The following is a 25,601-nucleotide window of genomic DNA, read 5'->3' as shown; positions in this document are numbered from 1 at the left end:
AAAAGAAAAAAAAAAAAAAAAAAAGGGGCCCGCAACGTGGCCGCGCACAGACGGCAGCTCACGCAATGGGCACAATCTTTTAGTGTTGTCTATAGAAATTCATTTTTAGCTTGAAGGTGGAATGGCTTTCATATTTGGTTTTATTTCAATCTTTTTCTTACCTTCAACAACCTTAAAATCCAAATTTCTCAACACCGAACAAAAAGAGTGAGTTTAATGAGTCTTACTAATTTTCTTCATATAATATATGATACTGACCAATTCTTTTACTATACCTCAGAAATCTTTCAAGTAGGCTAAAACAGGAAGGTAGAAACTTAGAAAACACTAGATCAATCCCAACTCATCATGTTTTGGCAGCCTTATTCAAGAGTCCTCACGTCTTTCTCATCAGTTTATGTGCATTTCTTAGTGGTGCTACTACTCAAAGTCTTGTGTACTTTGAGCCGCAAGGTTGGTCCTAGTAAAGATATCTTAGATCCAAGTCGAGTATTGACCATTGTTTCCTTTCACAAAACAGTTGTCGATCTACTCGGGTTGAATCCAAAGCACACTCTTTTGGCTTCCAGTGGGTTTTCCATATAATTCTTTGTCTTCGCTTCGCAAGATCTTCATCAATCCCTCAGACAATCAGCGCCAAAACTTACAGAGTCCTTAATTGGTTTCTCATCTTCAAAGTGCCACCTTACTCGGTTGCCTTCATTTTCATCCTCTTTACATCTTTCATCTCAGATCGATACTCATCTCGTGGAATGTCAGTAATCTTATCAGCCACGATGTTAATGTGTGGATTTATGATGTGTATGGTCTTTGAAGAAAAGTATCAACAATACGGTATGCTTTACATTGAGATCCCTGGAGTATTTGCATTAGTGCCTGCATTAGGAGCTTGGTTAGCAAATAATAGTGAGCCATATGCTCGATGTGCTTCTTCAATCGCTATGGGATTTATGTTTGCAAATGGGGGTTCGATCTTGACTATCTGGGTGAGTACCATGGATTTCATTTCGCTCCTTTCTTAATCCATTGCTTCTTTTCAACTGACTAATCATGAGATCATTCTTAGCTGGTCTACCTTTACAAAAGTCCTGCATACCACGTCATGACACCTATCTATATCGGAATGTAAGTGAGACCGAAACTAATTTCCATAACAGAGCAGATCCTTATAACCTTTGATGTGTCTCCTATCCCTTTCAGATCAATAGGGATAATGCTATTAGCAACTTTTACATGGACATGGCTTGCTTATCAAAACAGATCAAAGACTCGTTATCGTGATGATATCCTATCTACCTATCAAGCTTCAAAGTATTCAGTAGATGCCGGAAAAGGTCCATCTCAAATCTTGTTTTTGATCGGTTGGGAAAGACTTGGAGACCAACATCCAGATTTCACTTACTCTTATTGACTTGAGAATAAAAGATTGAGATAAATCAAGTTTGATTAGTTAAATCAGTCTTGTATAAATAATTTCTGTCATACTAAGTAAAAATAAATTTAGTTTGTATATTTGTTGTATTATTCTTTCTCATAAGGATTTTTTTGTAAGATTTTATATTGTATGTATATTCAATTTGAAAACAGTCATATGATGATTTTGATAATCAAAACTTTAGTTTCTTTGGGTTATATATTATTTATCATCTTCTTTGTCAAACAAGTGTTGGTCTGTTCATTATGTATCTGTTTGAAATCTAGTGGAATCAATTCAATTTGATTGACTTTGGTTCATATTAGCCATTTTCAGAATCTTGGGTTGTGATCATAAGCTTAATGACTCATGTGTCCTTTTACTATTTTGATTCCACATATCCTCAGTTGCTTTCCACAAAGAACTGAGCACATTGACAGGTAACTTGTGCAAAGATTCATGAAATCTGCTTTGTGTGCAACATATATTGGAAAACCCCTTGAAGAAGGATCAATGCCTTGGAGACTACAATCCAAGCCAATCTTATTGACAGTGCCATAGATTTGGACCAAATTAATCATATTGCATCAGGAAGTAAAGAAATAAGCAACGTATTTTTGCTCAGAAAGATTTCCCTCACACAACCACCGACACCTAGACACAAAACTTGAAATAGAAATCCACAAAGACATTTCCAGAACCCGATCAACTCACTCTATGACGTCTCTTCCATTAAGATCCTTTGATTCCTCTCAATTATAAGACCACTCACATTTCTCCAAAACCTCACATCCAAATCCTCGAAATTCTACAAACTTAAATAAATAAACTTTCAGATCATAAGAAATAAGTTTCAAAAGAAGAAGAAAACAATACATAAAAAACCTTTTTAAAAACGAATCAGTAAGTTTTAACACATTCTGCATACTTAAATCAGAAAAGCAAAAAAAAAGTTTTTTTTCTTCTTCAAAACATCAATATTTCAGTCAAACAAAAACAAGCTACAATCGAAACCAATTTCACGATTCCTAAAAACCGAAAAGTTTAATTTTTTAAAACAATCTTACTTGAACTAAACTCAAATCAACTGTACTGTATAAAAAAACCTAAACCCACTCAAGCCATTTGTCCCCCCCCAAAAAACTGATCTGGATGAATGATGTACCAAAACAAATCATTTCCAAATCCCATGTTTTCTACCAATCTTCGCTAGCCTCTGATAATCTTTAACCAACACTAAACCCAAAAGAAGAAGAAAAAACAAATCAATCCTTCCAATCTTTCTTTATTATAATTTATTTAGAATCAGAAACAAAAAAATTAACTCAACAAGCAATATCTCCCATAACTAATCCTTCAGCTCCATTACATTTTTCAAACCTTTCAATAGGTCCTGAACCTAAAATCGTAAAGAAGAAAAAAAAATCATCAATTTCAAAACTCAAAACTCAAAACAAAAAAAGAAACCAAAACAAACTATCTAGGTTTTCTTCTTGATCAATCACAAGTTCCTAGAAAAAAAATCAAAAATCATATAATTCATTCCAACAAATGAGAAACATGTCATTAATTTTCATTTTTCCATTTTTCTTCTAATCAAATCATTCAAAACTGAACCAAACTAAAGATGATCAACAAACCTTTGAACTCATCGAAAGGTTTCGTTTAGTTTTCTTAGATCCTAATCCAGGAAAACTAGACAACCTCTCCCCAAGACTAACTCTCATCCCACTCCCTTCTTGTATGATCGGTTGATTCAAAGTTGAAGATGATGAAGTTAAAGCAGTAGAAGGTAAAGAAGAACTCAACGGATCCATTTGATCATTTTTAAAAATCCCACTTCTTCTTTTCTTCTCTTCATTCCCATTCCCATTCCCATTCCCAAACTCAAACAATTTCTTTCGCGTTCCATGATCTTCTCTTCTCAAAAACCCTTTCACATCATCAAGTTCTAATCCTAAAACTCTTTGATACCCTCCTACCAAAAGTTCACTAACCACTCTCTTAGCAACCCCTAATCCTTCTTCCTTTTTCATCTCTTCAATCCCTCCCATCCCAATCACTTCTTTGGTTTCTTGACTCGCAGACTTTTCTTTAGATTGTATAAAAGAACAAGCTACTTCAAAATTCACTAAACAATAATCACTTTCTCCTTTTAAGAATTGTTTAAATCGATTTCTTCTTATATATCTTAAATTAGATATCAAATTAGTCGGATTACTTTTAATGATCATATAAATCAAAATAGGTAAAATTAAATCTGTACTACTGCTGCTCTTGCTAGACGAAGGTTCGACTTCAGCTTCACTTTCATCTTCTGCTTTCTTCGGCTCTTCTGGTGCTAAAGAAACTTGTGGGATTTTGAGTTCAGTTTCAAGTGCGTCTGCTAAATCTGCAATCGGATTACGAGGTCTTAAAGGTGTAGGCGTAGGTAAACTACTTGAACTGATCCCACGTCTATGTGATTTAGTAGGCGTAGTCGTTGTCATCTCTACTGTCGATGCTGGAGAAGATGGTCTTGTTGTGTCTTGTAACGGTCCTGGTCCATCTTTTTTAATCGGGATTGGCGGTAAAGTGGCAAGACCATCTATATAGGAACACGTTGAGCTTATTGACTACGAGCTGTCATACTGAATGGAGATGACTGACCAACGATCAACTTATGGACACGTACACAGACCGCTAGTTTATCTCTAGGTGATCTACAGTCTGTATCTTGTAACCGAGCAAGTTCTGCGTTTCAAATAGTTAAACTGATGAGTAGCGAAGAAAAGATAAATACACGAGTGAGATCTGACAAACCAGTAGAGGCTGATTGAACAATCTGTTCTAATCCAGTTTTGATAGTCCAAATCCGATCAGGATCATCCATTTGTCTCCTTTCCAAATCCAATCCCAAATGATCCCTATGTTTTACCTAATTTTCATCAGTTGTTCTCTCTCTCTCTCTCTCTTAAAACCCGGCTTTACACTTCATGAGATCGAAACACTCACAGAGTCACATCCAAAAGATTTAATCCAGCAATCTTTTCACTCAATCCTTCATCATCATGATCATCTTCAAACAATCTTTCATATAATTCTACACAAATCGTCTCTTCTACTAATTCTAATGTATGATCTACTATCACATTTCCTTCATCATGACCATACTCTTCTTCCAATTCACTTTGAATGGTATGATAGAGTGTTTGAAGGCAATCTCCAACCACATTCTTGGGTGCAAGAAATAAAGAGGCTGTTGTTTGAAAACGGAAAGAATTAGATAGACTGATCACATGAACAGATATATAGATGACTTACATCTTTGATTATGAACCGCAAATCGCTCAACAAATTGATCAATAGAATCTAATACAGATTCTTCTAAACTTCCTAACCCATCCCTGATCCGATTTCTTACTGCATCACTCACAGCTTGATCCAATAATTCACTGGTAAGAGTTGAGCATGTTAGAATTCTTACTTTAAGTTGGATAGGTTCATCAGCTGGTTCGACTTCTGAAGACGACGATTCAGGTAGACTTGATGGAGAAGGAGTAGGGCGAGGTCCAAAGAGAGATGCAAGTCTCTGAGTGGTGGTGTTGGTGTTGATTGAATGTGGTCGAGTTGAAGGTAAACCGGGAAGAGTTAGAGTATGAGAGGAGGATGATGAAAGTGAGTAGAGAGGGAGTCGTAGTCTCGATGGTGCTGTTAATTCGCTAGAGAGGCTGGTTGATGGTTTGATGGTAGGGATCAATGAGCTTTTCAAAGAGAATGGCGTAGATGTTAGCAAACAGTTCAATTTTTATGTCAAGAGCTATGATCGAGAAAAAGCCATACCTTGGATCAAGATGGAATTGGTTCTGAAGAGTACTGAGGGATTTACCAGGAGTTGAGACTAGCAGTCGATCACCTTCAAGTAAACCTTTCCAACCAGTGAGTGAACTAAAGCAACAAGCTGAACCAAGTTGGTCAAGAGAAGATAAGAGTATAAGATGATCGTAAATGGTTTCCTGATCGAGATTAGCTTGTGTATCAGAGTGATGATTGATAGCACGTGGTAAGATCAAAAGTAGATTGAAAGATGATAATTGACGTAAAAGTGATCGGATCGGTCTAGAACTTGAAGAAGATAAATACCTTAGAATCGCCCAACCTAAACTATCAGGTTCTAGTCCTAATGATTGAGCTTCTGCTCTTAGAGATTGAAAGAGTAATGCATCAGTTGCTAAAGGAGTTGAAGATTGAGAGTTTTGGTCGAGTGAAGAATGAGAGAAAGTTGAATAATTCGATGGCGTAAGATTTCGATTACGGGAAGGAGTGGAGATGGTGTGATTGCGACGAGTAGGATAAGTAGTAAAGTACTGATTTGAGGATGAGGTTTGATTGCTGTTCGTTAATGGATCATTATTCTTGATGGTACTAAGAGTAGTCGTATCAGTGGTTAAGACTGAAGTTGAAGTTGAAGCTTTGAGGTTTGAAGAACAGGAAGATGATGAGATTGAGGATGAAGATGAAGGTAGTAGTGATTGAAGTGATGATGCTGATGATTGTTGTGGTTGATTGATTGGTGAAGTTGATAAGATGTGATGATAATGATGTTTTGAGTTAGAAGTAGGTGATGATTCGTTTGTTGATAATAATAATGGATGAGATTGAACTGAGTCTGTCATCTTGTCAAGTTTGATGGTAATAGTTCCTTATAATTCTTGATTGATTGATCGATCGATGGCAGTCTTGATGGTTGATAGTTGATGCTGAGCTGATCGATGATGATGACGATGATGAATTGATTGTTCTGTTTACCTCTCTTTACCCTTCAACACACTTCTCTATCAAAACTACATTAAATTTTAATCTATTTTTGTCAATCTCATGCTTTCGAGTGCTTCTTGAACAGAACCCCTTCACCATGGACATTCAACATTCAATATCCCCTCAAGCTTATACTGACATGCAAGTATCAACATGCAACATCAACATGCAAGGTGTATTGTCAAAATCCGACAAAACACACAGTCAAGGTGGTGACTGCCTTACAAGGCTCATTTGCCAGATTTGAAGACAAGCAAGGATAAAAGAACAATATGTACTTGTGGGGGGGGCATTGACGCAAAAGAATCTTGGAATTTTTTTATCAACAAACTCAATATCAAGATGAAAGTCCAAAAGGTATAAACTTTTCCATCCATTTATCCAACCAAAAAATAAAAATAAAAGATTACAAGAATTCAACATATGCAGGTTCATCAATGGTAATCATATCTAAAAACTTAATTTCACCATTCAATACATCACGTTTATAAATCCCAACCAAATGATCTTGTTGACCCACAACCACCAAAAAACTTTGATCAAGATCTTTACTAAAACAAAAATGACGTGGAGTGAAACCGGTATGAGAAAGTGGAAAGTAAAGATCAGGTGTATGAGAAATCAAACCAGTGAATAGATCTCTTTTAAAAACAATTATACATACTATTCTCTTCTTTAGGTCTTTTGAAATCAGTTTGTCTATTTGTACCATAAAGGAATTTACCATCATTACTGATGACCACTTCTCCGGCTCCGAAGGTGGTTTGGGTTTGGAATTCAGTTGGTAAAGTATTAAGGATTTGTTGAAGTTTTATGGAAATGGTTGGTTTGGTGATATGGTTTAATTGGATATATATCATTTTGTTGGATAGTTCACAGATTAGATAAACGTCCGTTCTGGATTCATTGACAGTAAAAAATGTTAAATGTCGCGGTCCAGTACCTTTTTATAAAAAAGAAAAAACAAATTAGTAAGTCAAGTAGGAGAATTTATGATTTCGGAAAAAGTTGGTTACCTGGTTCAAGTTGAATAGTATGAATTGGGTTCAGTTCACCAGTTTGTTTATCAACTGAATGAAGATAAACTCGATCTCCACCTAAATCTACAAAAGCTGCAATCCTACCTGTAGGCTGATTCATCGTTTAATCAATCCTCCTAGACTACAACATTTTATACTGAGAAAAAGATTCGACTTACATCGTAGCGAGCTTGATGAAGATGAGCTAATGAAGAGAAAATCAAGAAATCTTTATATTAGCCTCCCAATTCTTTCCAAAGAAACTACTCATACCTATTACACTTCAACTCACATTGTGATTGTCTAGCGGTGATAGGACCACTAGCGTTATAGGTGAAAGTCTGGGCACTCTTTGTAGATTTAAATGATCTATCATCATTCAATTCATATCGACAAGCAGTAGCACCTGTACTAAGAAGACCAAACAACCAAAAAGTCAAGATTGATAATCTCAAAGGATGATGATTTTTTTTTTCGTTTCGAAATTGAAGATTAAATTGACTTACTATGAAGCTACGATCATGTTTTTTTGATCAGTCGATATATCAAATGAAACCGGATCAGCACTTGTAAAAGCTTGATTCATAGGTTCAATAACCAATGATCTATTCGAGTTTGGTTTTGAATCATTGTTTAAAAGTCGATAGCTACTCAAACTACCTGTGTTTTTCCTATGATCTATTTCCTTCACTTCATTAGCACTTCAGGTGAAAAACATCCAACAAGTCATTATGTAATTCTTCTGAATTTAAAAGATAAAATGTGATTCAAGTGAAAGAAATGGAAGAAAACACACACAGACAGGACAAGAAGTGGTTATGGATTAAAAGAGATGATCTGACCTATGAAGAAATTGGCCATCTGGACTGATTTTCATCCAAGATGGAGACGCCCCAACAAACGAATTGTTTAAAGAATTGAGCTTTGAAAGTTTTTGAGTTTTTTCGTCAAATTGTAAGATTGTAATAGTACCAGCAAATCCTTTTGAGATTCATAGAAATTAGGAAGTGAAATCTTTTATCTCGGAACAGAAATCAATTCACCTCCAACAAGAATCGTGTGTAAGGATTGAGATTGAGATCCGTTTTGTTCAGGAAGTTGCTGGTCAGTGGTAGAACTTGAAGGTGGTTGATTATATTTAATTGATTCGTTAGCCGTGATGATCTTAGGGAAATGTGTAGTAAGGAAAACAATAGCGAATGTAACTAAATAAAGTCTTGCTTGTGATTTCATCTTGACGAAGAAAAATAAAAATTGCCGAAAAGTAAAGAAAATAAACAAAAAGAATTCAAGGAGAATGAGTAAAAAGTAGCGATAAGTGGTTCCAAAAATAGATATCACGAATCCGTCAAAAGCGCCTCTTATCAAGAATACATACCACCACCACGCGGCAACTATATATGTATGCAAAAGGCGCATATATTGAACGATACGAAGGCTGAACGAGCAGAACGAAGGAGTTGTTAACTCACAACACTAAAACAGCTCAGATCAGACGGTGTTGGAGCGAGCAGAACTCCCATGTATGGAGTTTTGCACTCTATCCTGTGTGAACTTGACGGACCATTGCAATGCAATGTGATCCACAGTGGCCAGTCCCGTATCCATTGCGTATTACAGACTGCATCAATTGCTTATGACAAGATACACAAAGACAAGCTCAAGCAAATTGTGAAGGATTTTTCCAAACCAAACTGTAAGATGGACCATTTGGTGGCCTATTGACCGTCTACAAGCAAGGGTTGAACTTGTACAATGCCACTTGACTGGCCGCGAACTTGGCTGATTTCTGGCCAAAACTTCAGCTGATTTTTGGCCATAAAACACTCAGTGTAGTCTAACCATCCATAACCTGATGAGAAGCTGAACATTTGGCCAGGGTTTGGTCATAATATATTGTGACACAACCACTTTTACACTACTATCTCAATAAAATCTAACACAAATAGAGGTATAGAACCTGTTTCAATTGCATAACAAGACAAAAAACCCTCCCAAAAAAATAAAAATTAAGATGCAATACAAAAAAAAAGAATCCAACCAAAGATAAAAAAAAAGATTACAAGAATTCCACATATGCAGGTTCATCAATAGAAATCATATCTAAAAACTTAATCTGACCATTCAAGACATCCCGTTCATAGATCCCAACCAAATGATCTTGTTGACCCACAACGACCAAAAACCTTTGATGGAGATCTTTACTAAAAGAACAATGACGTGGGGTGAAGCCTGTATGAGAAAGTGGAAAGAGTATAGGTCTTTCAGAAAGCAAACCAGTAAGTTTGTCTCTTTTGAATAAGACTATACTATTATCGTCTTTAGATTTATTGAAATCTGTTTGTCGGTTTGTTCCATAAACGAATTGACCATCATTGGTGATGGCTACTTCTCCGGCTCCAAAGGTGGTTTGGTTATAGATCGTGGATGGTAAAGTTGGTAGGATTTGTTTGAGTTCGGTCGAAAAACTTGGGTTGGAAATCGAATTGAATTGAATGTAGATCAATTCGTTGGATAATTCACAGATTAGGTATACGTCTGTTCGAGTTTCGTTCACCACGAAGAAAGTCAAATGTCTGGGTCCAGTACCTTTTTGTGGAAAATCACCAAGTCAAAATAAATAAATGATGGTCAAGTGGACTTTTTGGATGTAAAAAGGTATTATGTACCTGCTTTCAGTTGGATCGTATCGATTGGGTTTAGTTCACCAGTTTTGTTATCTACTGAATGAATATAAACTCGATCTCCACCTAAGTCTGTGAAAGTCGCAATTCTGCCGGTAGGCTATTATGGTCAAGGGATTGAATTCAATCAAATTGGATTGATTGATTTCATACTGAAAGAGAAATCTGACTTACATCGTAACGAGCTTGATGAATGTAAGCTAGATCCAGGGAAATTGAAAGATTATTATATTAGCTTATGGCTCACTTGTGTAAAAAATTGCACACATTGAAAAGATTTGTTATTTAGAAAAATCACTCGCATTGTAATTGTCTAGCGATGTTAGGACCTGTAGCATTATAACTATAAGCCTGAACACTCTTGTTATATTTAAATGATTGGTCTTCATTTAATTCATATCGAGAGGCCGTAGCACCTGTACTATCAAAAAGGAATCAAGAACCATAAGAAGATGAGATGAGAGATGAGGTCAGGATGTCAAAAGGAATTCAAAAATTCACTCACTATGAAGCTACGATCATATTTTTTCGATCAGGTGATATATCAAATGCAACTGGATCTGAACTTGTGAAAGCTTGATTGATAGGTTCAAAACTGATGGATGAATTCGAATCTGATCCTGAATGAGTATTTTTGATGATCCGATAACAACTTATACTTCCTGTATTATTTTGACCATCTACTTCAGCTACTTCATTGGAGCTTTCAAGAACGAAATCAAATCAAATCAAAGTCAATATGTAGAGATTTGTATAATGAAAGGCAAGGGAAAAACCGCGGTGAAAGGTGGTTTTCAAAGATTAAGAAAAAATTATCTTACATATGAAGGATTTTTCCATCTGAACTGACTTCCATCCAAGATGGAGATGTTCCAACCAAAGAATTGTTAAAAACCCCGATTTTTGAAAGCTTTTGAGTACTTTCATCGTATTGAAGAGTAGTGATTACACTAGCATAACCTTTTTGAAAAAATGTAAAGAAAAGTTACTATGCAAAACCTTTGATCAGGTTTATGAATTTGAAAAATAACGTCAGTTTTACCTCCGACAATGATGTGATGTAAAGGTTGATGGTACAAAGATTTGCTTTGATTCGTAACTTTGCTCGATTCGTTTGCCATGACCTGAGAAAGAGGTAAAAAGAAAAAGACAGAAGCCAATTTGATTAAATGAGTTGTTGATTGAGGTATCATGATGAAAATTGAAAAGGTTCGATAGAAAGTGTAGATGTAATCAAAGGACACAAGAAGAGATTGAGAAGGCTGAGAAGAGGAGAAAGTCAAGAAGGTGAAGGTCTTATATAGTTTCTCGATCCGGTTTTGATTAAAATGTCAGTCGATCAATCAATCGATCAAATCCCATTCTGCTTCTCCTTTGAATCAATCAAATGTTAATGAAGGGATAGTGCTTCTTGAAAAACTCAGTATATCATTAGAGGTATCAATCATATTCGGATCACATGGAAGGAGATCAATGATATGTGTACTTTCCTTTGAATTTAAGTAAGCTTGATTTAAAGTCAACGGGTTCGAATCAAAATCTTGAAGTTTATCTTTGGATTTCACTCAACGGACTTCCCGGATTAACAACATCAGTCGAGAATAGAGAGTCAGATGAGATGAGATGAGATTTAAAAAAGGTTCACAACTCGTTTCCTCATGACCTAAAGGCTAATCGAGCCTACATCGGATCCCGAACATAATCTGGGGGTGAGAATCGATAATTTGGTCAATTGGAGCACTTAAACCCAACTCAAACTCCCAAACAAATCTCACTATTCTATTGATTCAGATGACCCAGCAAAGAGTTAGCTGCGTGTAATCGAACAACCATCTTCCCATCCTTTGAATCGGAAAACTTGATCATCCTTTTAATGAGAAACAGTCTAGATCAATTGATTGACCTTATTCTCTCACCGCCCGAAGTAAGTCTTCAGCTTACCCAAAGATTCTTCATATGAATCTCGGATCCTTGGAAGCAGGTGATTCTATTCCATTTGTGATCAAGTAGAAGATGTAAAGAGCTCTACCAAGTCAACATCAGAAAGATGAACAACCAGCCCCAGCATTCAAACTAGAATGGATATCAGTTGCTCTTGGCTATGGGTTTTGTCGGCTTATAAAGATCTTTGACACTCAAAATGATCCTCTACCTGACAATAACATTAATGGCAGATTCTCAAAAAACCATAGACCCTCATTTGTGTTCTTCAAGTGACACAACTAGGCTACGGCTTTGGTCCTATGCAGAAAGCAAACCTGCTCAAGAATAACCACAAATAGTGATGATGAAAGGAATATCAATCCAACCCAAGAAACATCCTATATGTGTGGCCTGATAACAGAAATGAGAAGCTACCTGAAAAGCTTGTGGATCAGCATGCACAACCTGCTTCACTATATAAGCAAAGAACATCTGAACCAAAGATTCAAGAATCAGCTTGTTGTAAGTCAACCCATAACTTGACCTGATCAAAATGATCAACCTCCACTCAAAACCCTTGAAAGCCATACCCCTATATTTCCATAACCCCTTCAAACCCATGGGGTATGGATTCCACATCTGCGGTGGGGTCCAAATTTGGACTTTACCCCCTATTTCCTTATCCCATACCAAGATTGTACTTTTTTCTTGATAAAAAACCTGTTAAATCCATAATTCTTGGGCCACGTGGAGGATGAACAAGCCATCAATTGATGAATTTTTTAAAATTTTGGGGCTTCAATCTTGCTCAAATGTAGCTTTTTTCACAGCAATGGTGGTTTTCATCCTTCAACATGCCAACAAGGTGTATATCACTTCTACACTGGAAGGAATGCTAGCCAGATACTCTGCGTGTGTGCGCTCCATGCTGCTGAGCAACGCACAACAATCTTCCATCACTGATTACTTCAAACTCTGAAAGTGATCAATTGATCTTAGGAAACCCCATTGATCACATCCAAATTGCCATCAAATCTTCACTTGGTGTGATTGATGATAACCAATCTCAATCAATCCATTCAAGACTATCTCAAGATACTTACTTTAACCAATAACTCATCTGAACCAACCCATTCTCAACTTGATCAACCATCTACCTTCAGTGGTATCAAGTACATTGCATCTCAAAAAATTATATTTATGGTTCTCAAACCTGTGCAAGAACTGTGCAAGACCAATGTGCAAGATCTGTGCAAGATTTCTTGCATCAATCTTGCACATTAAATTTTTTGACAACCCCAGCTATTTTGTTCCAACTGGTACAAAAACCATGTGAGACCAACGTGCAAGATCTGTGCATGATCCGTGCAAGTTCTATTCATGTCTTGCACAGAAGTTGCTCAAAACTTGCACAAATTTTTGCATAGGTTTGAGAACCATAATTACATGTCTTTAATTTTGTTTACTTTGGTCACTTCTTCAATTCATTACAAATTGTAAGCAGAGGTATAGATATGATCAATTAGAGTATGATTAGATGTGCAATGCTATAATTGATATCCCATCAAAGAATTGAGCTGAGTGCATTATCCCTCTAACCCTATGACAATTATGGTTTAAGAGGGGTTTTATGGAAACCATACAATGTATGGATTCAGAGGGGATTTTTAGGAAATCCATAAAAGGGCTAAAACTCCCTAAACCCATGTACATATGTTGAGGGAAAATTGATTATATACACTCCAAAATATTTCTTGTTCAGATAGTAGTCAAGTCTTGACACTTGGATATTTGATGCTTGATCCTCATACTCTTGATATTGCCAAGAATCATGTGTTATTTGTCAGTACTCGAGACCTTAGACACAAGCTCCAAAAGCACTTCACACATAATATTGTAAGATAGAACATCCCTTACTAATACTTGTAACATAATTACTTCCTCACATAATTAATTCTTTTATATTTCCTATTTTAATTATCATTCACCATGTCTGTTTCAAAGTCTCACGTCGACTTGAGCACACCAAGACTTTTGAAAGTCTTTTCAAAGAGGTTCTCTAGTCCTTGTGTCTCATCTCAACCTCTCGCGCGCTTTACTGTGCCTTTGTATCTGCAAAGTACGCCTTTATCTGGTGACTTGTAGCGGTCAGTTAGAAACATTCGGACCTATGCTCAGTATACCGGAAATTCGGTTGAACTCCATTGTTCTTGTTCGCATGAGCATCTTTTTGAGAGTATAATGGCAAGAACCTCCTTCGGATTAATGACAAAGTTAGTTGAGAAATGTGAATCATTGATTTGTATTTGAAGACTCAACGAGCTTGATGGGAGTATCTTCCTTGTTCACCAAATCAAACAAGAACTTTATTCATGTCTCCCTCTCCTAAGTCAAATTTGCCTCCTTCCGCTCAAAAAGTGCGCAACTGGAAGCATGGTGCCCCGGTTAAGTCACTCAAGGCCAACAACGCATTAGTGGCAGGTAGTCTTCCAAATGCAAACTCTCGAGTCTGTAAGGTCTTGGCTACATTCACTAGAATGCTGTTAGAATACGACCACATATCAAAATCATACCCTCTTGGACCTACCTGCAACGAACGCCTTCAACTAAGATTTCTCAATCAAGAAGCCACGATGTCAGACCAGCGGATCTTTGCCTTAGAACCAGAAGTTTTGACACAACTCACCAATGATTCCTCCAGACAAAGAGAAGTCTTCCTGGCTGATCTTCGACAATACGGTATCGAACGCTTTACATTTGACTGGGGCCTTAAGAAAGGCTGCCGCTGGAATCAAGTGATGTCGATCTTAGTCATCAAGCATTGGAGACACGCCAATAAGAGAGGAGATTTTGGAAACCTACCAATCAATCCAGCACACACAACCTACACAACACTTGAGGGGATGTTAACGCGCTGGATTCGTGGAAGAGCAACTGAGATTCGATCAGGACAAAACACACCCGAAAAACTTCGGGCGGTTGAGAACAACAGGAAGAAGCGACTGGTGAGATTTTTCGTACTCAACAAACGTTATAACAGGTTATTGATGGGAATGTCCAACCTTTAATTGTGGGTAGTTATTCAAATATCGTCGCGATTCTTTTGTACGTCATCTGGGTAAAGAGTCATTAGACTTGATACCAGATGCCGATTGTTGCTCTGAGACTGAGTGGGAACCTGAACAACTGGACCAGAAGAAAGTGGGTCTGGTTTGGCGAAGTCAACAATACCGATCTCTCATGCATCGTGTTGATCGTCTTTCATACGAATACAAAGCACAACTCGATGGGATACTATTAGCCACTCAACGATTTGATCAGTGTCGTGTGGAAGAGTCGTATAACAATCCAAATGCGGCAGTTTGCTGCGGCCTTCCTCAAAATTGTTACGATCAAGTCTGGTATAATAGTCTGGATGATGATAAAAAGGTCAAACTCAAGGCTCAACCAGCTTCAGAAATTCTCAACACTCTCGCCACCCGAATTGAACAACTGTTGATTCCAAAATCATAGATGGATCTGACCAATTTGAGCAATTGGATGTGAATAGTAAACGTGCGGGAAAGGTCAGCTTCTGTGATGCAGGAAACTCAATACTCTCTTTATTTGTGCGGTTAATGTTGTTCTCACAATTACACATGTATTTGAGAGATTTTTTTCTATTCTCCCTGGTGTCTTGTGCCGTAGACATGGTCAAGTAGATTTCTCAGAGTGTTATCAAATAACTGAAGTCTGAAATTGTTCATCCATGATCAATCCAGTTTTTTCAAAACTTAACTCTCTCTTGTGCTTGTATGGCTACGCAGGTGTTACTCAGATTCAGCTTGTATTCTAAAAATAGTCATCTAATTGGTTGACCTTTGGTGATAACAACAATTGAGATAGTCGGAAAATATAAATACATGTTCATAAAATTGAATGAGACTAGACGCCACATTCTTCGTAGCTTGAGGACATGTCAATTATGGCCTAGATCAATTTGGTCCAGAGTCGTCAGTCAGACCCACAATTGCCACACAAGCAGATACTGAAACAGAAAGAGACTAACCATACTCCGCAAACCTACAACAATGTTTGTGTCCAGGGAAATTCCAAATGTATCACATGGATTTTCGACTACAACACAGTGTCCGAAAATGTTATCAACACTGAAACATTTTCTGATTAGTGGACTGCGATAAACAACATCAGCTTTAAGATGTGGCAGTGTTTGATACGGATTTAAAAGACAATCAGTGCCATTGAGTGATGGAAAGCAGTCCACTATAAAAAATTGAGTCAGGTCTTTGGACAGGCGGACGATATGTTGAATGAGGCCATACTCAAAGTGCTGGGACTTTGGCTGATTGTGTAGTTGAATGGAACTGTTTCCCTTATGAGTAGAAAAAGGTGAAAAAATCTTGTTGGCATGTTTCCAGTATGAAGTACTTTCGAGTGCAGGAAGTGGAGCTCTTGGATCATGGCCTAGCTCTTGTAGAAAGTTGACAATGATGGGTAAATTTTGGTCGGGTGGTGTGAAAGATCGCCATTTTGATGTAGTTGAGGCTGTCAGGTCTTCAAGACCAAGATGATTCCGACATGTTGGGTTCATATTCTTTTGAATATGTTTAAATAATGACTTTTGGGTATGCGCTTTGAGCATGGTTCCCGTCACAGTACCTGGTCAGAAATTTACAAATCAGGATTACTCAAAGGATAAGCGTTGAAGTCAAAGAGAAGTAAATCTTACCTGAGTGTGTGCTTTTGGGAGTTTGAACCAGTTGTCCAATGTTTCTTTCGCCGGCCCACGCAGCAGTGTATGGCGGCGGGCCAAAACGCCAGATTTGATCCGAAGATGTTGAGCATAATGCAAGTTTGGCTTGGAACGGATGTTTGGCCAAGCTTTTTGCAGGTGTTCACGATATTGTCTCAAAAGGTTTCTAAGCATCTTAATGTCCTCCTCGTTGATAGTCCTCAAAGTCACAACATTCACAATCTGAGTCGCTAGTTTGATTGCAGTGTGTATATCGGCCGCCTCCGAATCTTTTTCAGCGTTGTAGTGATACGGTAAAATCGAAATAACCATATACAAACTATATAATACATGTCATTCGGCAGCCTTTGGTGTACCACAGCGAGCCGTCCCAAACGTATGCGGAAGGTGGGTTAGCCAAGATGGAATGTTGGTATTCTGAATTGTATACCAGATTATTTGCAGTTCGTGAGGAGTAATGGCAGGGCCATGAGTGGCAATGATTGTGCTATGGCTTGATTTTGAAGACGCCGAATGACTTTGAGTCATGGAAGAGTCAATTATATTTGGATGGGATACTTGGATGTGTGAAGTTTTTGCTGATCGATCGTAATGAGTTCGTGAACTAGAATGTTCACTGGTTGTTGTGTAATGATCTGAAATTGATTGATTAACTGACGATGACACATCTGAACAGGTTAGAGGCGTTGTGATCTGTGGAGCCGGAAAACAAACAGCATCTGCGTGAATCGTTTCATGGTTACCTGATAGAGCAAGGGTCTTCTGCTGATCATCAAGGATTTTTGCGGCGCATGGGATGCGAAGATATGTAGATGATAGATCTTTCAGTAATCCTAACATGATGCAGTGCATAATGTCGATCGTGGTAAACTTCACAGGTTCCCAGTAAGGTAAACAAGAAAATGGTGTGGCGCGCACTCCGTTTTTTTTGACCAGAGCTTGTTGAGCAGAAGCGGATGGAGCGTTGCACCAAGCTTGGGATTGTGCCTTATATTGAGACTTTGTGTGTCCTTGATAAAAGCCAACATTGACTTGATCGATGTCGTCAGACGTAATGTAGCATTCACTGCAGAAATTGGTGGACTTAGGTCCAGAAAAGCCGGCGATCTTCTTCATGGCTGGCGAATCAGCTATCAGAGGCCAAACTGCGACTCGAATTAAGCGACCGTTGGGGTTCAATGAGGTTGGCTTAAAAAAAACACCGTGCCAAAGGTCACACAGCTCTTCGACTAATGGTTTGAATGGGTGATGTAGCTGATTATAATCAGGTTCTTTTGGACCGGGTATAATACCGTATATAAAGGTATTCTCGGGTTTGTAGCGTATGTCAGGAGGTAAATTGAGGCAAAAGAGTTGAATGACACTTGATGAATGGTGACGTGCTGATGACTTGCCATACGGATTAAACGAGTCGTTATACAAACCAAAAACTAGATTGCCGGGCTGCTTAGTATAGATCTTGCCATCGATGGCTCGGAAGGTCTTCCAAATTTTGCCATCCCAAATGTCAGAGTAGGTCTTTTTAACAGGAGCTGGTCTCAAAAGCGATACTTCTAAAGCCTTTTCGAAATTTGGAAAATTTAACATAGTTGCTATCCATTCGATTAACCGAAGATGCTGGAATACCTTTCGAGGGTTCAATTGATGTTTGTTCTTGTTTGAAGAAGACTGTTCATACAATGGTGCGTTACAAATTATCCTGTGCGCCTTTGAAGTTTTTGAAGGCACTCGGAGGCTGTTGCATGTAGTGATGGCCGGGATTTGGTGTGTTTTCTGAGAATCAAGTGCTCCATGGAGTGCAAAGCAGACATGACAACACACAACTTGCGTCATGTTGGTTTCGAGTTGAAATATCTTGATCACCTTGTCAATGTTTCGAGGGATTTCTTTCCACGGCTTTGTCTCATCGTCAGGAAGGATTAAGCTTTGTAGTCTGTTTCTTTCGAATCGAAGGGAACTTCTGCAGCTTCGATGGCTTTTACGATCATTGAGGTATTCATTAAGTATGTGGAATAGCGGCTGAACACATCGTATATCCAGTAAGAATGTGAGAGGCTTCTTGAAAGTGATCGTATTGAATGTTGCCACTAGTGCGGAAGGAATAGTGGCATTGGTTCGAGAGCTCGAAGTGCGTAATATTTTGGTAGGTCTGTCATCCGTTTGGGTGGGGTTGATAATGATGCTGTCGGAATTTGACAACGATCTTGCACGCTTCAGGGTGGAAGTGGTTTGATCGGGAATAGTGTGATCGAAAGGTGACTTCAAGGGCGCCGACTGAGCCTCAAGATGCTGGACCTTCGTAGTTTTCTCGGGAACAGTGCAATTTGAAGGTGACTTCAAGGACGCCGAATGAGCCTCAAGATGCTGGACCTTTGAAATGTGTCTGGGATAGTTGGTGCGATGAAACATAACTCCGGTATGCACCTGGCCTCCTAGATCAAAAGTTTCCTTGATGCAACCTAGGGCAGTGCATGTACACACCAGATGATTTCGATCGAAATATGCCATTACATTCAACAACTGTAGAAAGAGACGACACATAAAATCAGTCCTCGACTTGGATGAGAATCCTACTCCTGAATGAGCCTCGCTTGACTCACCTAATATCTTGAAGTGATGGAAATTCTTGATGGACGTGAGGTTGACTCAAGGAAGAAAAAAGAATTTGGAAAAAGGTATGTAATCCAACTGGTTATGATCATGAAAAGTGAAGGAATCACTGAGTATATAATGTGGGTTTGAAAAGTGAGCCACTTTATGCAAGGTATTTTAGGTATAGGGGCGTCCAAAAACGTTGAGCAAATCAATGTAGGTATGTAGAAGAGATCTTGATCGAGAATTTTCTTCTACCGATCATGAATCGGGTGGAGGTTAAACGAAAGAGAAGGTCGTTGGGCAAGAAAGTAGGTAGATATCCGCTAGAAAGAAATTCGATTTGTTGGTAACATGTGATGTGATCAATTGAAGTGATGGTGAGTTTGCTGATTGATCAGAAAAGGTCACATGCCGGTCAAGTCAGACCAAATCCGATCGGACCAATGTACTTGTTGCATCATTCATGCAGTCCGCCCTACTTCAGTAAGTGGGAAGTCATGCATCAACACATTCATCTTCAAATCAAGATGGCCAGTTAGGTTGGAAAACTTGGATACGTAGGCTGTTTACGCTATTCACATTACACTATTCACATTTATCAAAACCTTTGTATTTACACTATTTACATCAATAGAAACCATTTGCACCAATTGATCACAACAATAAAGAAGGATATGTTTGAACGCAACAATAAACAATATAATGTATTGATTCAAAAACATTAAAAACCAATAAAGCAAGAAATACCCAGAGATGCATTTATTTTCCCTTTGAATGGTTTCGGAAGAATATCAAGCGTTCATCATTGAGCTAGACCCAGTCCCCCCTAGTTCTTGAGCAGCCAAATTGGCACGAGACATAAAAGATCTCATGACATCTTCGATAGCGCTTCTTATGTTTACGGGATTTCTCTCATTCAAATTCAATTCCTCTATGATCAACCCTTCTTGCAGGTCGTACCAGTTTGGCGAGATGAGAGACAATTGAAAGCCTTTGGGCGGGAAACGATCTTGATCGGGGACAGGTGCGTATACACCTCTTTCGACCGTTCTTTTTGCGTTTCTGATGTCTTTTGGGATTCTCCTGCGCTTCCAATGGGCCTGGTCGAGCAAACTAATCAATGTATCCAATTCCGAACTTCGCCATTCGAGCCTTAACTTCTGACGAGTGCCGCACGAATTCGTCGTGATGAGTTCATCGTCGGAATGAATGTCATGGTGAGATAACATCTCAACCTCTGGTGAGTCTTCCCCAAACAATCTGATAGCATTTTCCAGTCTTGCTTCGTATATCTTTTAGGGCGTATATACATATCAGTTCTCGATAAGTGGACTATCTCGATTACACATGGAAGGTTTAGACTGACCTTGGATCTGTTACGTCTCTTGCTTGTCGCAGTTTGAGCGATGGTGATGTTATCACTAAGTATCCTCTGACCCGCTGGAGTCTCCATCAGCTTGCAATTTCGAGTTTGTTCACGATAATCTGTACCCTTGTTGAAAACCCAGCGTCGGAGAACTTCTTCGCGGTTGGACGGGGTATTATCCTTGACAGTGATACCAAACTTACTCGCATCGTTGGCTTCGTAGGCTTTAAGCCAATGAGACAATAGAATTGTCGAGGTTGCGGAATTCCAAGGGGTATCGTATGATGCCTCCCAATCAAAGGTACACCGAGGAAAACCTGCCATAGCTAAGGTTGCCTCACACTGAGTTATGAAATGGTGTGGGTATCGAGTACGAGTATTGTGCAACACACGCGACTTGAAGATGACAGGTTGCATGGGCTTTTTGAGAGTAGCGCTTTCTGCTGCGTCCTTTTCTACCATCTTCTTCTGCTTTTGGTTGGGTTTGAAGCCGCCCGGTTTTTTCGAAAGGTATTTTTCCATGGCTTTCTCCTGCGCTTCTCGAATATAGTTTTCTCGTCTTTGTCTTCGTGTTTCCCAATCATGTCGTTCAGTTTCAGAAGGAGGGTCCGGTAGCTTTTGAACTGCAGCATCTTCCAAAGCCGAAGATCCCCTGGCCTTGCGCGGAATCCCCATGAGCATGCGAGCGAATTCTTGAATCGCTCTCGCCAGAGGAGTTGCTGCTTTCGGAATAGGGTGTGATCCAGCTATTTTGCCAATGCCTTCATCTCGGTGTCTGATCTGAGTAAGCACCTTCAGATTCGCGGCTTTCCTTTTCTTACGACGTAGGATATCTTCTTGTGTAAGATCACCATCTAGTACCAAAGCATATCAGCTACCAGTACACTCTTCGGCAGATTCAGTCCAGCTATATATTAGTTTCACTCAGGAAACTAAGACGCACCAGTGCTTTCATCATCTGATGAATCTCTATCGTCGGGATGATCATTTTGATCTTAGGAACCAGATGTAAGGAGGGATGGTTCATCAGATCAGCAACCCAACTTATGCGATGAACAAGCAGATTAACCATACCTGGAGTTTGTTGATCTTCTTCCTCAAGGCGTCGTTTCTTTCCTTGACCATTGGAGGCAGCGGGAGTAAGTTGTGTACTAGTAATATGAGAACTCATGATAAATATATACAAGAAATATGCAAATTCCAGTGAATGAAGATGTAAAATAAGATGAAAGAAAATAACAGCAAAAGAAACTTCACACAGTGACTAAGAAAGAGGCGACAGAAATTGTGGTGTTTAAAAGATGAATAGCAGCTTTCCAACAACCATTTCACTGTGGTTTTAAAGTACTCTGAAGTTTTTTGATAGATGTGTCACCAGTGCGTTTGGACCGCGGCACTACCCTGCATCCGAGATCACTTTCCAAGGATAGTGTCATTCACCAGTCTTGTTTCTTCTTGACCATTTCGCCAATACGACCTCCACGCACTGACCCTCAAGTTGTCTAGCGTTCCATAATTCCCGTAACATCCCGTCGCACATCGATCATGTGCTTTTGGCCAGCAGTTCAACAGGTTAGTATAACCTTAGTATCCTGCTCAACCATGCCCTCCAACCGCAGTCTTATCCGGTCACACGTTACACATCAGCCGTTCAAAGACTATCTATGTGGTCTGGGTCGGAAAGCACCTGATCACTTTTCCAAACGGCTTTTGACGCCCCATTGAGAAGCTAACCGTTGCGGTGCCCGAACTGAACTTGTAAGTCGTGCATCTACAGTAAAAGGCCACCTCATGAACCCCAGACGATGTTTGATTATTTGCGGAGCAACAGTCACGCTTCAAATAAAGATCACTTCACACAATAGTTAGTCTATCGTGTGAGAGTATAGTGATAATGCCAACTGTTTCATGGCTTTTGGTCAAGCGGTGATGAATTTCTTAAAACTATATTTTTGGGTGAAAGCATACAAATGTGATGGATCCATGCAGGATCGTGTATAGAAGTGAGACCCAAGAATTCTTTTTTGGGCGAAAATTGGCCCCAAGAGAACCATTTCACTCCTTCGGAGACAATATACACAAGGGACCATTAAATGAGATTAGCAATCCAATAAGTCTTTTGTGACATTTCAATTACAGATCATAAACAGACAGAGATTATACAGAAGTGAGATTGAGAGAGTCGTTGATTTGCCGTTATTTGGAAATATCAAAGTTTACAACCAAAAAACAATGACAGAATATTTCAAGCCAACATTTGGGAGCAGGACTTTAGTCGAATGGTTCACACCAGCGATCTTTAACGCCTACTTAAAGAAAGAAACAGATATAAGGATAAAGAAACATATGTGGAGGGAAGGCAGCAAGTCATACGAAGAGAAGACAATGATCAGTAATATTTCAAGCTGAGATTCCGGAGCAGGACTTTAGTCGAATGGTTCACACCAGCGATCTTTAATGCCTACGTAAAGAAAAAACAAGATATAAGGAAACTGATTGGCTTTCAAAGGCTTCAGCTTTACGAGTCGACCGATGTCACATTCTCAGCCATTGTTCCCAACGACAAAGCAGTTTCCAAACTACCTAACTCGCCCTGCAATGCCTCGAGTTTACTGTTAAGATGACTGATGTTGTCTTGTGATTTTTGCAATTGTTCCAACCGCATGGGCATCGAGGTTTGTATCTCATTCTGAAAAGCCGTAAAACTAGCGATCGAACTTTGCAAGTCCGAACTCAAAGTCTCAAGTTGAGTTTTAACGCCATTCTCGTCGTCATCGAGTCCAGTGAGATTGTCAGTGGGCGAGTCAGGGATTGTTTGTGTATCACTGTTGTCAAGTTCGCTGGAAGTGACATCGTCGTCGCTTGTGTAGTAGTTGTTGAGTAGATTGTCCGAGGGTTGTTCAAAGAATGCGCTTTCACACGGTGGGAAGATGGCACTCATCATTTCGAGGTCAGGTAAGATCGAGTGTTTCATCTTGATTTCCGCATACTCAGCTGGTAGCAACGAAGCCTTGAACTCATGGCTGTACATATCGGCAGGGAGATGGTGAGGTATAAAACCATATTCGGTCGAAGAACTTTGTATGTACTCGTGAGAAGGACGAATAGAACCAGGAAAATCGTTCCGAGCGTTGGCATGACGGTGGACTTTGGTCTCAAGGAGTTCCATGAAGCAGATTGTCTTCTCTGACCACCATCGAGGTATTTCAAAATGTAAGTCGGTGATTGAATGCATCCCCACAGTAACTCTAACTTCCAAAATATCTCCCATAATTGCGTAGTTCCTTGGCTGGAAAATTGATGACAGGCCTGGATCCGCGTGCGACTTAACCAAGTAAGTCCGATATTCATTGCAAGCCTAATATCAGAAGTTTGTTAGCACAAACCAAGACCCCAAAGAATGAAAAACACATGAGTTCTGACCTGTTTTTTTTTGGCTACCATGTTATGATATTCGAGGACGGCGGGGCTTTCGCACTGTTTTTGATACTTGACAGCGAGGCGATTGAATTCTTCGACAAAAACCGGGATGGCAATATCTCTCCTGAGCAAGTGACAGCTGATACTAAACTTATAAGAGTGAGCTTGTGTGGCGCGGTAAAACGAATTCCAGAAGACTTTGCAGGCTAATTTGTTCACGCGGTCCTCTGTGTCGCTCTTCCAGTTGAATGAAAAACGCCGGAGGCCCCAACACATCAAGTCCTGTTCGATTTCAGCAAAAGCTTCTGCCTTGAGGTGAATACCGGTGTTGGCAAAGTCGGTGGATGAAAGTAAAGCTGGTGAAGAGCCGTGAGGGAGCGGCTCTCCAACTGGGAAGTTTTCGAGTAAAGCTTTCATCTCTTGCTCTGACAAAGACGGTGGGATAGGCGAGGACTCGGACTCTCGGCACATTAATACTCGGAGATGTCTACAGACAAGCGACTGAGAAAGAGATTACACAAAAATAAGATTGAGTTTCACTATTTGGGTGAAATATAAACATACTTGAACATGATTCATCTCAAATTTGGAGAGGGTCCCACGAGTGTTGTGTTCACGAACGGCACGGGCCCATTTCTTCACACTCTTTGAATGGTTGGGAGAGGTTTTGTAAGGGTTGGAGAGCATGTTGGAACAATATTCAAGAATAGAAATATAGGATATACAAAAGTTGAGTAGCAAAGGGATGTTGGCGTGTTGAGAAGAACAAGCAAATCAAGTAGAGTTATATCAAGCTGAGTGATGTCCTTCAAGGGTGTTTCAAGAGCCAGGAGATCAAGGTATTTATGTCGGAACCCGTTCGCATGCAATCTTCTCAACCAGCCCGATGCGAGCTTCTTGCAGCACCTCCGTGGAGGGAGGAGGGTACGCTGACACTGTGCAATATTACAGGTGGAAATCTACCAGAAATTGGTCTTGGTAAGGTCTTAGACACTCAGTTCCCCGTGATCTGATCAAGTGGATAGGCGAGCAGAATGTTTCTGCTGCTGACTCTGCATTTTAGAGTCTACCTGATAGTGATGTCTCGGTAAAGTATCAGACTTGTTTCCCGTGAGCTGACCAGTTGAATAGGCGAGCAGACTCATTCCGCTCCTGTTTCTGTTGTGTCAAACATATCTCGTCAAAGTTTGAGAGGGGACAAATAAATTTCAACGTTCCTAATGTAAGTGAGAACACAGGTGATAGACAACTCTGGTTGGAAACAAAGGCGTTCACTTTTCAATGACGCAGTGTCTTCTGAAACGGCAGACAGAGGGACTGTGCGCTTGAGGTACGTTGATTATCTAAATGGTCTGAACAAAGAAGATCATCAGACGTTCAATCGACAGTCTCTCACCGTCTGTGGACTCTGACAAAGGCAATAGTAATTTCGGCTGTGAAATTGTTTTGAGGGAGTATTGAGCTTCTACAACCACTCTTTGGTGTGCGCAGGTCGACGTGCGATGCCCAAACGGACAGGGTGATTAGAAAGAAAACACCTTACGGATCTAGTTTCAAAGATTCACAGAAGATAGACAGATTAGATAAAGGGACTAGTACAATCTCGAATGACAAATGCCAAGACCTACCA

The 25,601-nt window shown here is 39.4% G+C and overlaps 10 protein-coding genes across 10 annotated transcripts; 2 read left to right on the top strand and 8 right to left on the bottom strand.

Annotated features, from left to right (window-relative positions):
* Nucleotides 1–121: 121 nt before the first annotated feature.
* MELLADRAFT_106900 (uncharacterized protein) lies at nt 122–1,411 on the top strand (the record flags this gene model as incomplete). Its single annotated transcript, XM_007410478.1, has 5 exons — nt 122–207; nt 281–453; nt 733–986; nt 1,067–1,125; nt 1,261–1,411. The coding sequence occupies 5 exons, from the start codon at nt 122–124 to the stop codon at nt 1,409–1,411; spliced, it is 723 nt and encodes a 240-aa protein (XP_007410540.1).
* Nucleotides 1,412–1,974: 563 nt separating this feature from the next.
* Nucleotides 1,975–3,440, bottom strand: MELLADRAFT_71965 (uncharacterized protein; the record flags this gene model as incomplete). The annotated part of the gene is made up of 5 exons (XM_007410391.1): nt 1,975–2,442; nt 2,531–2,650; nt 2,745–2,813; nt 2,892–2,925; nt 3,055–3,440. The coding sequence occupies 4 exons, from the start codon at nt 3,229–3,231 to the stop codon at nt 2,589–2,591; spliced, it is 342 nt and encodes a 113-aa protein (XP_007410453.1).
* Nucleotides 3,441–3,532: 92 nt separating this feature from the next.
* Nucleotides 3,533–4,320, bottom strand: MELLADRAFT_71963 (uncharacterized protein; the record flags this gene model as incomplete). The annotated part of the gene is made up of 3 exons (XM_007410390.1): nt 3,533–4,001; nt 4,068–4,147; nt 4,217–4,320. A coding segment is annotated over one exon (369 nt), but the record flags the coding sequence as incomplete, so codon positions are not given.
* Nucleotides 4,321–4,341: 21 nt separating this feature from the next.
* Nucleotides 4,342–6,069, bottom strand: MELLADRAFT_87358 (uncharacterized protein; the record flags this gene model as incomplete). Its single annotated transcript, XM_007410389.1, has 4 exons — nt 4,342–4,366; nt 4,409–4,652; nt 4,718–5,157; nt 5,237–6,069. 4 exons carry the CDS (start codon nt 6,067–6,069, stop codon nt 4,342–4,344), a joined length of 1,542 nt encoding a protein of 513 aa, XP_007410451.1.
* A 548-nt stretch (nt 6,070–6,617) lies between these two features.
* On the bottom strand, nt 6,618–8,463 carry MELLADRAFT_106898 (uncharacterized protein; the record flags this gene model as incomplete). Its single annotated transcript, XM_007410388.1, has 8 exons — nt 6,618–6,757; nt 6,876–7,154; nt 7,228–7,342; nt 7,410–7,435; nt 7,523–7,641; nt 7,737–7,931; nt 8,073–8,211; nt 8,274–8,463. The coding sequence occupies 8 exons, from the start codon at nt 8,461–8,463 to the stop codon at nt 6,618–6,620; spliced, it is 1,203 nt and encodes a 400-aa protein (XP_007410450.1).
* A 703-nt stretch (nt 8,464–9,166) lies between these two features.
* Nucleotides 9,167–11,153, bottom strand: MELLADRAFT_116595 (uncharacterized protein; the record flags this gene model as incomplete). The annotated part of the gene is made up of 7 exons (XM_007410387.1): nt 9,167–9,819; nt 9,900–10,014; nt 10,089–10,114; nt 10,217–10,335; nt 10,420–10,617; nt 10,736–10,874; nt 10,957–11,153. 7 exons carry the CDS (start codon nt 11,105–11,107, stop codon nt 9,290–9,292), a joined length of 1,278 nt encoding a protein of 425 aa, XP_007410449.1.
* Nucleotides 11,154–14,209: 3,056 nt separating this feature from the next.
* On the top strand, nt 14,210–15,350 carry MELLADRAFT_63534 (uncharacterized protein; the record flags this gene model as incomplete). The annotated part of the gene is made up of 2 exons (XM_007410479.1): nt 14,210–14,842; nt 14,916–15,350. 2 exons carry the CDS (start codon nt 14,210–14,212, stop codon nt 15,348–15,350), a joined length of 1,068 nt encoding a protein of 355 aa, XP_007410541.1.
* A 411-nt stretch (nt 15,351–15,761) lies between these two features.
* Nucleotides 15,762–16,902, bottom strand: MELLADRAFT_106895 (uncharacterized protein; the record flags this gene model as incomplete). The annotated part of the gene is made up of 3 exons (XM_007410386.1): nt 15,762–15,806; nt 15,886–16,496; nt 16,626–16,902. The coding sequence occupies 3 exons, from the start codon at nt 16,900–16,902 to the stop codon at nt 15,762–15,764; spliced, it is 933 nt and encodes a 310-aa protein (XP_007410448.1).
* A 3,074-nt stretch (nt 16,903–19,976) lies between these two features.
* Nucleotides 19,977–21,722, bottom strand: MELLADRAFT_87356 (uncharacterized protein; the record flags this gene model as incomplete). Its single annotated transcript, XM_007410385.1, has 4 exons — nt 19,977–20,477; nt 20,552–21,405; nt 21,495–21,545; nt 21,626–21,722. The coding sequence occupies 4 exons, from the start codon at nt 21,720–21,722 to the stop codon at nt 19,977–19,979; spliced, it is 1,503 nt and encodes a 500-aa protein (XP_007410447.1).
* A 1,347-nt stretch (nt 21,723–23,069) lies between these two features.
* Nucleotides 23,070–24,658, bottom strand: MELLADRAFT_63532 (uncharacterized protein; the record flags this gene model as incomplete). Its single annotated transcript, XM_007410384.1, has 3 exons — nt 23,070–23,909; nt 23,975–24,472; nt 24,536–24,658. 3 exons carry the CDS (start codon nt 24,656–24,658, stop codon nt 23,070–23,072), a joined length of 1,461 nt encoding a protein of 486 aa, XP_007410446.1.
* Between the last annotated feature and the right edge of the window lie 943 nt (nt 24,659–25,601).

Source organism: Melampsora larici-populina, assembly GCF_000204055.1.
Source record: "Melampsora larici-populina 98AG31 unplaced genomic scaffold MELLAscaffold_20, whole genome shotgun sequence".
Lineage (NCBI taxonomy): Eukaryota > Fungi > Basidiomycota > Pucciniomycetes > Pucciniales > Melampsoraceae > Melampsora > Melampsora laricis-populina.
The sequence above is the reverse complement of the archived record's forward strand: the minus strand, read 5'-3'. Positions and strand labels throughout refer to the sequence as shown.